The sequence below is a fragment of the Pavona decussata genome, unplaced genomic scaffold, assembly GCF_977016875.1.
Source record: "Pavona decussata unplaced genomic scaffold, jaPavDecu1.1 SCAFFOLD_243, whole genome shotgun sequence".
In the NCBI taxonomy this organism is placed as follows: Eukaryota; Metazoa; Cnidaria; class Anthozoa; order Scleractinia; family Agariciidae; genus Pavona; species Pavona decussata.
This window is the reverse complement of record NW_028145648.1, coordinates 455,966-470,009: the sequence shown is the minus strand read 5'-3', so window position 1 is coordinate 470,009 and position 14,044 is coordinate 455,966. Positions and strand designations below refer to the sequence as shown.

At 38.7% G+C, this 14,044-nt stretch overlaps 1 protein-coding gene across 1 annotated transcript in view; it reads right to left on the bottom strand.

The window, feature by feature from the left end:
* Positions 1 to 8: 8 nt before the first annotated feature.
* LOC146457439 (anamorsin homolog) overlaps positions 9 to 14,044 on the bottom strand; it is a 33,916-nt gene continuing 19,880 nt past the window's right edge. The window contains exons 7-10 of the mRNA XM_085091927.1: positions 11,810 to 11,879; positions 8,792 to 8,840; positions 4,670 to 4,745; positions 9 to 327 (exon numbers count right to left, since the gene is read on the bottom strand). Of these exons, the coding sequence (XP_084948053.1) occupies positions 214 to 327; positions 4,670 to 4,745; positions 8,792 to 8,840; positions 11,810 to 11,879 (309 nt within the window). The 3' untranslated portion in view covers positions 9 to 213. The remainder of the gene's footprint in view (positions 328 to 4,669; positions 4,746 to 8,791; positions 8,841 to 11,809; positions 11,880 to 14,044) is intronic.

Below are 14,044 nucleotides of genomic sequence, written 5' to 3'. Positions count from 1 at the left end.
TTTTACAATTCGGTAAAAGCCTTTTTATTGCGTATATCAAGTATGAAGCAGAGCTGAGACTACCAGATAACTGTTGCTGTTGTTTGTTCAGCACAACCCTTTAATGCATGGTGCCAAATACGTACAATGGAAAGAATGAAAACTAGCGTGCGGCAGTTCCCAGCAGAATTGTATTGCAGCTAAAGGCAGTTCGATTATTTGATCCCATTTGTGCTATAGATCTCCTTTAAGTTGTCGACTTGTGAGGGCAACTTTTTCTCCTGGTTTAAAGGCTGGCATCCCCAAGTAAGGACAACTGGCACATCGGAATGCATCTCCCAGGTAACACTAAAAAATGAAAAATGCATTTAGTACGCTACACACGAAAGAGTTCACGGTCTTGTACATACTTTCTCCTTGCCCTTCGTTTTACCGTGGCAGGATAATCTTTTTCCTTTTCGTTTCTTTTCACTCCCCGAGAAAAAATTAGTAAGTTTGGAAATTTTAGGATGTTTATTTAAGTTTTTTGGTTTGCAAATGATTTGGGTAGTCCTGCGGTGAACCAAGTTCAACATCAGTTTATTTTACGAGTTGTCCTGTTTCTCCCTGTGCTTGTAAAGTAGACAAAAAAAGGCCTACTGGAAGGTTAAAATTGGGAAAAATACTAACAGTGCAATGAACTCAACCGGGGCCACCCAACATTGATCACCCAATCACAGGTCACGTTCACAACAAAGGAGTCTGGCTTTGGTAGTTTGTAAGCGAGAACGAGAACACGAGAACATTTCTTTAAATTTCAAATTGTTTTTTTGTTTTTGTTTTGGTGGTTCCGGTTGAGTTCGTTGCACTGTAACTCTTCAAAAATCTGATAGGTTGTTATCTGTTGCCTGTGATCGGTTGGCCTGTAAGTGTGGTTTAACTTTCCCAATCACTTATTTTTAGGAAGTACCATCTGGTACTCTCTTAAGTTGAATCGCAAACATGTTTAGTGAGGAACATGCCAAGAAAAGGAATTTCGTCCGTTAACCATGCCATACCTAGGTATTCTAGGTATTCTTCTAGGGCAGCTCGACTATAATTCAGTTAGGCATTAGTATGAGGTTCAAGCATCAGTTAAAGTCTGAGCAATAAAAAAGACTCCGCTGTTAAAAGAGTACAGCGTCCTGGTAACTCAATGCTTACGCCGAGTAAGTGTCCAAAACCAGTGATAAGCCTCCTGCTCGAGGCACCAGCAAACTCACTGTTAAAGGAATGAAAGAACTGAACCAAAATCCGTGACAGACTGATCAAACAGTCCATAGAAACCGGGTGTCAACGGCTTAACTGTGTCTGTGGCTTGGAATGCAGGAAAGGAGCCCTTCCAGTACATTATTATGGCACAGTGCGGAAATATAACTTACAATCCTTTCAAGTGCAGTAATGATTAACATATAATGACAGGCTCCTGTGAGCCAACTCGTGAATACAGAAGTGAATAGTGGTAACCGTAAAGCGGTATTCGCATCAAACTACGCTACAAGGATTCGTGGACGCCATGCCGCATTGCGGGAATGCATTATGTATAAACAATTAAACAATTAAATTACACACGCACGCTGATTTCTTCCGAAGCAGCGCAGCAACGCAAAGCGAAGCAACGCAAAGCGAAGCAACGCAAAGGTGGACGTGTGCGTTCTTTTAGTTGTTTTGCGGTTTTGTGGTTGCCAATCGACAAAAAAGTGTCCAGTTTTTTTTTCAAGAACCTCCGTAATTTTATTCCTCGCGTCGTGTTGCTGCCGAATGAAACTTGATACATGTGAACGATTTTGGTTGCCTAGCACGTGACCTAATCTTGCTGTTTTCAGCATGGTAATATTCCTTTCTACGTTCAAACGACGGCTTTTGACGCGTTTTATAACATCAGAAGAAGCTTTCAACCTTGCTTAAGTTGCTATTTTGGGTTTATCTAAGTGAACGTAAATATAGAAATACATCAAGCGTTGCGATGATTGTCGCTATGTATGAGCAAATTTTCAGTGTTTAGATCGATCTTATCGCTCACACAAGACCCCGAATAAAATTTATTGCGGCTTCTGTCTAGGCGAATTTCATCCACTAGTTGCGAGGACGTGTTTGTTTACACAAGATTACGCCGAGTTGTGACGTTTCATCAATAAAAATCGAAAAACACACAAAAAGCTTTTCTAAATAAAAAAAATCATTCAGTTAAGTCTTTTTACAGGCCTAAGAAGCAAAAGCGTATGATTTTCGCCGTGAGGCAACTTGCAAGCGATTTGAAGCGAATTTATCGGAGCACGTTTTTCAAAAATTTTGCAAGAACTGTTCGGAATACGAAAAATCGGTTTATTAGAATAGTATTTCAGTACAAATTCACAATCAAACCTTTTATTTGTTTGTGTGTTGTATTTCTAGAAGCACTCGAACATTACACAGAAAGTCCGCGGATTAAAAGTTGATTTGAGATCCGCCCGCTCATCGGGTTGATAAAACCACAAATCGAAGAACAATTTCTTCGCCTTTAATGCTTGATTTCCGCTGTTGAAACTGTCAAGCATTCCAATTAGAAGCTCTTCTTTCGATTTACCGTTTCGAAAAGGTGTGCTTTCCTTCCAAAAACGCGTAATTGGAAAATTTTTAATTTTACGACCAGCGTCCGAGTGAAATTCTTTCATAACGATTACTCATTCACTGCGCATGCCTGAAGGTTAACAACCCACCAAGTGACAATCTCGTTCCCAGAGGCTGCATTCCTTTTGATCAGCATCAAGGAAGCAAGACCTCTGGGCTAATCAATGTCAAAATCCAGCAAATCGAAATCTGATTGGATATTACATTTTACCGGAAGCGTCTTTGAATCAGAGGTTTCAAAACAAGAAAAGAAATGGACTGTAAAAGATATCGAAGCGAAAACCGCCATAGAATCGAAATGGAACTAAATTTTCATACGCTTCTTATTTTTTGCAGTGAGTAAACACGAAAAAGATAACAAGTCAAATCACATGACTAAACGGAAAAGGCGCGAAAAGCCTGCGATATGTTGCAGCGTTTCACAAAGCTGAATGACAGTATGACACCTGCGACGGTCGAGGTTAACGATAGACCTGACAATTTTCGGAAAAACTCCTCTAATTATCGACTCTGAAATGTGGTTCATAGTCAATGCTGGCCGTTTAAAATCGTTCTTAACATTGTCTAAAGCGGATAAGAGTTTAACAGCCTTTCTCGTACTGTTGAAGGAACTGAAAGGAGCAAACTTGTAATCCATTTGCACCACGGAGTCTGCGAGTTGATCTGACTGGAGCAGAATTTATTGAAGATTACTTTGTTGAACAGGAACAGATATTCTTTCAGCAACCCAGCAGAAACATAATTGAACTTGAACAAGGAAAACCAACGGCCTTTGTTACCACTGCGTAAAAGCGGAGTATTCAAGAATGCGTGGCCCAAAAAGTGGTTCAGAAAGCGGATGGACAGAAAGACAAAAATATTAACGCTTGGAATAGCGATCGTTGTCACTCTTTACACAACAGTTTATTTGTGAGCTTTGTAAGTTTGCAGGTTATAGGACTGATAAACCACATCGAGTGCAGGTAACATACTTTTTTCAGGGTGAGTTTCTTAAGCTTACATTGAGTGTGTGAATTGAAAAAAATTTGCCGATCTTTCTGATAAGCTTAGATTTTCAAGTTGCTGGTTATTTCAGTTAAACGTTTACAGAGTTGTGTCTTGTTATTAAATGTACTTCTGCCATTTTATTGTATTTATTCTGGGATCATGGTATCTGGGTAAGCAAAAGCTGATCTTGTGAAACCTATCGTTTGTATACGTGAATTTCACGGCGGAAAAAATTAAGCTTACGCTTGTAAACATTTGTTGGTATTTGTCGTCGACGGCAATCAGGTTGGGAACGATATCTTGCTGAAGTTTATCGAATGTTGTTTGAAAATCTTTACCCTGTAAGTGTTTTAGTTAATTAGGTTGAAGCTTATATAACCTCCGACCAGGCTCTATTTTCGTTTTGCTATTAACTTTACCGTGGTGTCATGAGAAAACTTGGCTATCTCATACTGCGTGGACTGCGTATATTCACCTCCATTTTAAAGTTTTAAAAGCTACATTTTACAAGCGAAAACAAGCTTAATTTAATTCCAAATGAGTATAGTACAACAAATGGTTTCTAATCGCCATAGCCTATAGATGTTTCTCTTTACCCCTGCCTTTGGAAAATGTTTGGTTTTCTAAGACGACCTGAAAATGTGCAAAATGAATTTGTGGCGGTTGAGAGAGGCAAATCGCCGACAAACCCAGATTTTACGCAGCCTTTGTTTTGGTTGTTTTGTTTTCAAGGAAGTCTCCCATGAATGACAATCACTGGCAAACGGGAGGGATGGAAGTTGTCGTCTTTTTCACTCGTTTTCTTGGCCTTTGATGCTCTTTACCAGAGGCTGTCTTCCTCTCAGTCAGCAGTATCCCCCTTTAAACCGGAAGCAGGATCCTTGCTTCCGGTTTCTGATTAGCCCAGAGCTCGTGGAGCTCGTGGACGTGTGGCCACCGCTGGCCTAAAACGTGCGCGGGCTCTGGGGACGAGATTGACCAAGTGACATAAACCCCACATCGCGATAACTCGCTCATTGCACATGCACGCATTTTCACGAGTTAAAAATGAAATGAAAAACTGCCTTCTACTAACGCTTCCACAGGATGATGTGACAGTCTTCTTTGTTGGTGTTTTTCCTTGCTCACGTTCTTCAGCTAATCCACAAGTACTGTCAACGTAAACAGATTGACAACTTAGTTACTAATGAAACCTCATAATGAGTCATTGCAAATAATCTTTGCTTTAGGAAGTAATAACAATATCAAGGAAAGATTACCAGTAGATTAAAGAAATCACAAACTGACGTGAACTGCGGATGTTGAACAAAATAAAATAGAGAAACAATGCTCCTGTATTTGCATGCTGCCTATCTCCTTGCTGTGGTGCTGTCTGCTAAAGGACTGGGGAGTGGGGACGAACAAAGGAGCACCCGGTCTAGGTTATCACTCGTTTCCAAATCTTAAACTGCCATTGGACATCAACTTAAAATTACATGACGTGGAGCTTAAAGTTAGCCAAAATAGCACTCCCATTAGCCCAAATAGCTCTCTGGTTAGCTTAATTTAGCTTAGGTAGCTTACGGTCAGCATTTATATCGGGGGCCAGGATATAGAAGTAGCCAAAAAATTTCAGGTTCTGGCAGAGTCACTCTAAGTCCAGTGGTTTAGGTCATCACCTGGTGATCCGACGGCCCGGGTTCAAACCTCAATACATTTAAGGACGGTGCCTACTATCGTTACTGCGCATATGTTCTGCGCATCGCGAGATACTCGGGTTTCCTATGGGTGGTGACTACTAATACAGGAATATTTTTGCGCGGTTTAAAACTTTACGGAGAAAGCAGAACTTAGCAAATGCTTTTGGTATCTCAAAAGAAAATTAGGGGTAACCATGCATTTTTCAGAGATAATTAAGCTTCAATTTAGGAAAAAATCCCATACATTGCTTTATATTTTGGCGCTTTTTATAGATGTAATTGCTTAATTATCTCTGAAAAATGCGTGGTTACCCCTAATTTTCTTTTCGGATTCCAATAGCCCTTGCTAAGATCTGCTTTTCCCGCATAGTCATAAACCGCACAAAAATACCTCGGTATTAGTAGGCACCGTCCTTAACTTAAGAAATAGTGATTTATACTTCGTGTATGAAAATTTAAAGGAAGAAAGTGCTTTTTGAGATATGGAAACAAGTGCTTGCCCATGGTCTAGTGAATCAAACCTGACGTAGGATAACTACTGTGGCAATTTCTTTCATTCTCTTTGCCGTCTGTTTAACAGGCGCAAATCTCAGTAGTCTTGCACTTTAGGAGTGACCTTCCTTGTTCATCTTGGGAATTACCTACTAAATTTACTCTGTGGCAACTGTATTGAACCCACCAAGGAAACCTGAAGCCTTTTTCTCTCGGGTTGAGGACAGCCTTGACAAAGTTTACTCCTGTTAAACAGGATATGCAGCCCAAGCAAAGTCCTCAACCTTCCGATGAGGCTGGTGCTAATTCAACAACCAAAAAACACGCAGGTCTTCAGTTCATTTCCTCTGAAATTGCACGAGTCCCACGCCTGGACGTCGCCAATTCTACTCCAGACGGATTCCGAATTTGGAAGCAGCGATGGAACTCTGCAGTAATTATAACAGGTTCCTCTGAACTCCACAAGAAACCCAACAAGCTCTATTTATCAGAGTTCAGATCCACGAGATGATGTTCCATTGGCCCCTAACCATTTCTTGCATGATCAAACGGGAGGAAAATTTGCCCCTGAGTCTATTGAAACCTCTATCTTTCATCCGCGTCAAAGATGGCGAAAGGTTCAGGACATTATTTCACGAGTGTGGAGGAGATGGCCCAAAGGATGTGTTCCTGCCCTCAACAGCCGACCAAAGTGGACTTTAGAATTCCGAGACATAGTTGGAGATGTAGTTCTTGTAATTCAGCCCGATACTCCAAGAGGAGGTTGGCCATTAGGGCGAATTGTTAAAGTGTAAACTGCAATGGCCACAACCGTGTAGCTAAAGTTGTGTGTGGAGTCAAGACTGTCGTAAAACCAATTAACAAACTGGTTCCTCTTGGAATTAATTGTTAATCAGTTAGTTGGAAACACACTTGGTCAGGAGACCATGAGGTAAGAGAGCGAATCCCCCATACATGCCCCTCTTCCTATGAAAATTTTTTTCAATCTATTTTTGTTTGCGTTGCTATTTTAATGTCGACATCTTATTGGTCAGTTAGAGTGACGTCATTTAATTTTAAACTCAATGGCGGATTATAATTTCCCAAATAGTATGGCGCGAACTAAAAAAAGATTGAAAATAATTATCATGGGGCACAGGGATTCGCTCTCTTACCTCATAGTCTCTTGACAAGGTATACCTCCCAGTGTGGGGAGGGGGGATGTTAAGACAGCAAACGAACACTGGCGTGATGCACAAATAGAGCGCATGCGCTTAGAGACATTATGAATTTCCGTAAGTATTTTAAGGTTTGTGAGCAAGTTAGGCGTACTATTGTCGCTTGTGCGAGGAGTTTCAGTGGGATGCAGTTTTGGATCTGTTGCATTTTGGATGAGTTTTTGGGCCAATTACTGTTCTTCTTTTTAGAAGAGTTTTCTGCAACCGCTTGTGAACACACCACTTTACCCTGCTCAAGGACCACCAACCTCTCATCCCAACCTTGAATACTATGGGGGTTGCAGACACTGAGAATCCCAGACTTCAGCGACTTTGATGAAAATGCTGCCTTACTCTTTCACAGTACAATTGGTAAAAGGAAAAGATCATTTGGCAGCAGACAATTTTGCGTTTTCCTTGACGATGAATTGTGTGAAGCTCATGCTAAAGCAGCTGTGCATGTACACTTTGCTGATAAGTCAATTGAAGAGCTCTAGCTACATGAAGTTTCTAAAGCCCAACACACTGACCCTCAGCTTTCTGGAGTCGCAGAGTATGTCTGTTGTGGATAGCTCAACTCACTACAAGACGTAGAAGAGCTTGCTTAATCTTTCTTGTTCACTCGTTGTCAACTTTACCTTGCTACTCCACTGCCTGGCCATTCTCTCCTCTTAATGAATGGCCGCACTGTCATCTTGCCATATCTCCAGAAGAAGATCCTCTTAACTCTACATGAAGGGAATCAAGGCATTGACAAAAATCCGCTTCCATGCCCGTGATACCATCTTTGGGCCAGGTATTGATCAGGAAATCAAGGACATGGTCAAACGCTCCCACCAGTGTCTCACTTCTTCAAGAAAATTGCAAGGAACCACTCCAACAGCCACCATTCCCAACGAGACATTGGGAGAAGCTGGGTCTTGATCTTTGTAATCATAATGGAAATGAATACCTATATTCACAGACTATTTCTCATTCCTTACTGAAGTACGTGATTTGGAGAAAAACACTGGCACCCCACTTGTTATCAAAGAACTTTAAAAGGAAGTATTTTCTCGATTCGGTTATCCTATGGAAGTCCTATCCTATGGAAGTCGTCTCTGATGGTGGCCCCCAGTTCAGTTGCAAGGCCTTCGAAGACTTTGCTAAAGAATAAGGCTTCCAACACACCCTCTCATTTCCTACACATGTCCAGTCAAATGGTAAGGCTGAGGCAGCCGTAAAGAATGTGAAAAAGCTGCTCAAGAAATATGGATCCATTAATGACGAGTTCTCAAAAGCAATGCTGGCAATCCCTTATACACCACTTTCTTGCAGAAAGAGCCCTGCCCAGTTGTTACTTGGAGGATCCTTGCATGACTGTTCCATGCTTACCAAACCTAAAAGAAGAATTTCTAAATCCCAACACCCGTAAAGAATCTTACATGACATGAGCAAAGACAAACACAACTATGACCAACAAAGCAGAGTTCTTTTTCCACTCCAACCAGGATCTCGTGTGGTAATCTGCTCTCTCACTGACAATAACTAGTTCCTGCTTGAAACCATTCTTCAACTCTGTCCCCACCATACCATCTTGGTCCAAACTGACCAAGGTTCTGTCCTCACCCTGAATAGCAGATACTTGAAGCCTGCACACTGACAGTGTTGTTCTTTAACTTACCCCTTTTGTCCAAATTGTACTTCTTTATCTCCTGTTGGGGGGGGGGGGGGGAAGGAAAAAATGTTACATGGCCAACTATGGATAGGGAAGGGAGATGTGGTGTTGTCTGCTAAGGGACTTGGGACAAAACAAAGGAACGAACATAGGCAAGTAAACCAAACCCTTACCAGTTCTTACAAGCCTTTTTCTTCCCTGCTTTATTTGTGCCACAGTCACCTGGGAACAAGACAGATGTGCTGTAGTATTTTATTAGCCACTTTGAGGTTGAGCAGGGGACTGGGTCGAGTTGCAAATTTTATCCAGTTTACACCACCATATGAAAGATCACTTTAATATCAGTCATTTGACCAAGCTTGGTACTGTTTAGTTCAATAACAACCAGGTTATAGACCACAAAATATGGTTCCAAATCCACACAAACATCTCTAATTTTGAGACGGCATCACCCCAAACCATATAAACTCTCAAAATCTTTCTAAATTCTGTGATATCCATGTACTAAAAAATTGATAAACATCGTTATGTTCAACTCAGTTTCTTTAAAATGGTAGCTTTCTAGCAGGATCTTACAGGGGTAACAAAAATAAGCAACTTTTAAAGATTTTTATGGTTTTGAGGGACACCGTCTCTAAATTAGAGACTTTTGTATGGATTTGGAACCATGTTTCAAGGTCCACAACTTGGTTGTTATTCAACTAAACAACACCAAACTTAGTCAAATTACTAATCTTAACATGACCTTTTATATGGATTTCCCCTTGTTAGAAAAATCAAGGGACAAGAGAAGCAAAACTCACTATTAAATTCCCCAGGGTCAGTCATTAACACAATTTTCACTGTCTTCAATGTTGTAAGCAGATTTGCAAAATACATCAAATTATGTCAAGAAAGGGTAATGTTAGCATCAGATTTATGTGTACACCTTAAAGCCTGGCCAAACAATTGCAACATCATTCAACCTTGATGTTGCATAGTGTTGAACGTGCCAAAGGAATGCAACATCTTTGATGCAACACATGGACTCAACGGTCTGGGACCAAAATATTCCCAGAATCCTTAGAAAAAAAACCTGTGGGAATATTGGTTTTTCCAAAAAATGGATAAACCTCCACGTCCGATTATCTTTTCCTTTTTCCTGGTCTTACAGTTTCATTAACTTCCTTGCCCCTTCTGTTTTCAGTTGAGAGATTGCTTATTCAAGCTTTTGTCCTTGAGGTTCAACAATGTTGAACATGGTAGCCAAATGAATGTAACATAGTTGTTCATTTAACATCATCACACATCATGCAACATCACTGTAACATGGTGGCCAAGCATATGCAACATGCTGGATTCAACAATGTCGAACGATGTTGGATCTGTCTGGCCGGGCCTTTAGTTTGTCCTACACTGTACTGTAAAATTTCAAATTGAACCCCTCCTCAAAATGTCAGATGCAAAGATCATTCCAATAATAAGCCCCTTCAAATACAACCCCACAGTCTACCACAAAGATGAGCCATGAGAGCACGTCAGTTTGGGAAAAGATTTTCCTTGACATAAATTAATTAATAAATGATGTTATAGAATTTCCCTTCAGGCTTGCAGCCACCATTTGACAAAATGTAAGGAGGATTACCAGCACAAAAATTATTATTTATTCGTTCAAAGGACTTTTAAGGGGCTTGGCTTCTTACTGGAAGACATTTTGCATTTCAAAATGGGTAAATAACTTGCTATTAAAGACAGCTTGAAACACTTGCAACCCAAAACAGCATTAACAGCCAAACAGCTAACACTAACTGTCCCTGGCCAGCTTATATCAAGGAATGCTTGTTGTCACAGGGATGTATGTCGCTGAGATTTAGGTAGCTTTTTTTTTCCGAGAAAACAAGCACTGGTTGCACAAATTGGGTTAAAAGAGAAGTAAAGTTTGGTTGTCCTTTGTTTGCCTTTGTTAGCATTTTCAGCTCTGCAGCTTGAACCTGACCATATAATAAAACTAGTGTAAGTCAGGTTGAACAACTGAATTTCATAATTACCAAATAATGGGAAATTCCATCAAAAATGGAGGGGCAACCTTGTGGGACAATCAAGAAATACAAGGTGATGTCATGTAAACTGACTCTTATAGACACTGTTTTAGATCATAAAGTATGTAAAAAAATTCATTTTCATTTTTCTTTCTTAATTTAATTACTAACTGAGTACGAAAAGCTAAATTAAAGTTATGCTCTAAAGAACAGCCAAAAAAGGTAATTATTGTGTAGTTCCATTATCCTGGTTGTATTTTAAAACTGTTTTGAGGTGCATAATGTAACATGTTCCAATCTGACTTAGGGAATAAGTATCTTGTCTATGTTATTCAGTGTATGAGGCTGAGTATAATTTTCCGAGCATAACATGTTTATAACACAGAAGGAAAGTTACTTCAGAAAGCAGTAAGCTCCTGGAATAGAAACACGGGGTTGTAAGCAAAACAAACAAACAAACACTTTAAATATTTTTAGCATACAAAACAAATCCAGATGATAGTAATGTGCATCTAATTAACAGAAAAACATTAGTGACTTATTGATCAAATTACAAAACAATGACTAAATGAAACGTTAGGCTTGGATCTATTGATTCAAAGCATTCTACCACTTGAAAATGACATCAACACACATCAATAAAAATAGCAAACAGTGTGTATAAAGAAGGACCTTGCAGTGGAATGTCTTCCACTGAATTTGACCAGCTCAATTTTCCCATTAAATGTTCACTGTTATTTGCTCTTATCTTTTGAAGTAAAAAGCCATGGTGAGATGAAAGCGCTTGGTCATCATGACTGATTTTGTTTTTCAACCAAACAGATCCACCAGGTGCATAGTTGATCCATGTTTTTATCTTAAGGTACAAAATATCTTTTGCTGCTTCTTGTAGGACACACTAGCACTTGATTTCCATTTTCTGCACATTCAAACAACTCGGGTTAAAAGCCAAATTCCAAATAAGTCATAGTGCAGAATTAATGACAAAACCAATGGAAACCAACTACATTGTAAATGTGGAAACAGCCTTACTACTCAGCTAATCAGAATTATGTATTTTGACACTTGACCAATCAGGAGTGACTAATTTTACCCTCCATGTTATAAGTGGAATAACAAAGACTTGATTATTTTGTGTGGTTCACATCATTTGAATATTTGAACAAAACATACTTTTAAGTGAGTCAGGATCAGGTTTTTGTAGGTCTTCCTCATCAAGGAGAGTGTCTGAGTCAAGTATATCCTAAAGATTTAACAAAGCATTAATGAATTGATGGATGTTTATATTATTTGTGGGTGAAAAATGCCATACAATGGGTTGCCAAACCATTCAAAAGGAACGAAAAATACCTTTGCCAAAAGCTACATCATGCAAAAACGAGATTCTGCTCATATGGTTAATATGTGGCTGCCAAATTGTAAGTAGCAGTAGAAGTTGCATTTATTTATACAAGATAAAAAATTACAGCAGAGCTGAGGTGGTCGTGTTATAAATAAAATATAAAAATGTAATAAAAATAAGACATTTCAACCCTAAAAAGCTAAAACTAAAACTATTTATGATTTACATGGAACTGAACAAAACAAATTATTTACAAAAGAATATTTTTCAGTTTATTTTATTGCAATATTCATTAAAACAATTTTTTATTCAACATGTTGAATTTGTGTTTATTACCTGAAATTATTTCCAGTAAATGTTGCATTTTTATTCAACATTTTTTTAAACTACTTGTTCAGTAATGTTTGAACAGCATATTTTTGTTATTCAGTAAACACTTTTCAATTCAGTAACTTGTCACTTTGTTTAATGCAATCATTTTATATTCAATGACTTCTGTTGTCCAACCCAGTCAGTGGTTGGAGGAGGGTAATAACAAAAAGTCCGGAAATCATGATCAACCACAATGGTTGGTCTCCCTTTCTCGCCAATCTGGATATAAAATGAACAAAACTGAACAAATACTTAAAATGTTAAATAAAAATACAAAATTTATTGAACGTAATTTCAGACTATTGAACAAAAATGCAAAGTGGTGACTAAAAAATTGTTTCATTGAATAGAAATAACACTAATTATATTTATAGGGAATGGATAAAAATCCAATGTGTTGAATAAAGAATGGTTTGAATGACCATTGCAACAATTCAACAACCACCTAATTGCACACACTGTCCTCAAAAAAGCATGTTTAATCTGTTTTTAATTTTAGTTTGAGCATGGGGTACCAGTAATTAAAAATTAAATAAATGACAACTGATCATAATCCCCCAGCATAATGATTAACCAATGCCATTTAAAGCAATAAGGATAGCAATTTCAATACAATATCACATCAAGCTTTGCCTAGCACGAATCCTAAAACATTTTTTTAGCCATGCTTCACGCTTCATTCTCTAAGCACTTCTCCTTTGCTTGTATCATGCCCAGCCCCTTTTCACCCTCAGACCCCATTTAAATCCATTTTTTCTGTCTCGGAAGAGTCTCTGAATTTGTATTTTTCTGCCCAACCAGCAGAACTTCTGATATCATTTGTGTGATAAATGTTTGATACTTGTTGCCATTTTTTATTGTTGTACTTTGTCTTGTATGTTTGACAAAATGTCCTTCAAAGAAAGTTGTAGTGAAAGTTACAGAAAAATAAATGGACAAAATTAACTTGTACTCAAGTCAAAAATCACACAGAAGAACTAGGAAAACCAAGATGAAGACTGATCAAAGGTATCATACACTTAATGCAAGGAAGTGCATGCAACACGACCATTCTACCTCTGGTTAAATAAATCTCATTCTTGTTTGACCTGGAATTTTTTTCCTGTTTACTTAGGATAGAACACTATTCCTGAACCTTTCACGGCAAGGGAATTTCTTTTGCAAGGGCCAGATAAAGCACACCAATCAGGTGAATAGCAGGCACAAAGTTTTAATTTGTTGCACGCAAAATTGAACAAATTTTAAGAAGAAAGGTTCAGTTCCATGTAACATGTTTGAGCTCACTTTCAAGAAAGACTTATAAAAGGCCTTAGAGGGTAGTCTTTCTTTATTATCTAATGTAAAAAGACTTAAAAAAAGACAGCCCTTCAGATACATGTTTTGCCAGCCATGTAAAAATCTCTTCCTTTTTTGTGGCTCAAATTTCCACAGAATCCAGATATTGCAGTTGTCTCAGCACTTTTTGGCACTGATGAATTTTGAGACTTGTTAGTACATTTAAGTCTAAAGCCCAGGCTCAAACTGATGTAAGAAATGTACTACCCTTAGTGAAGAAGGAATGTGTGGGGGATGGAACTACAGATAAGTCAAATGAAACCGCAAACAAAATCCCAACTCACAAACTGATTTTGGACCAAAGCTCTGAATCACCATCGGCTGTTAACGCCCGTCTTGTAAACTTTCCTTGTGATTGT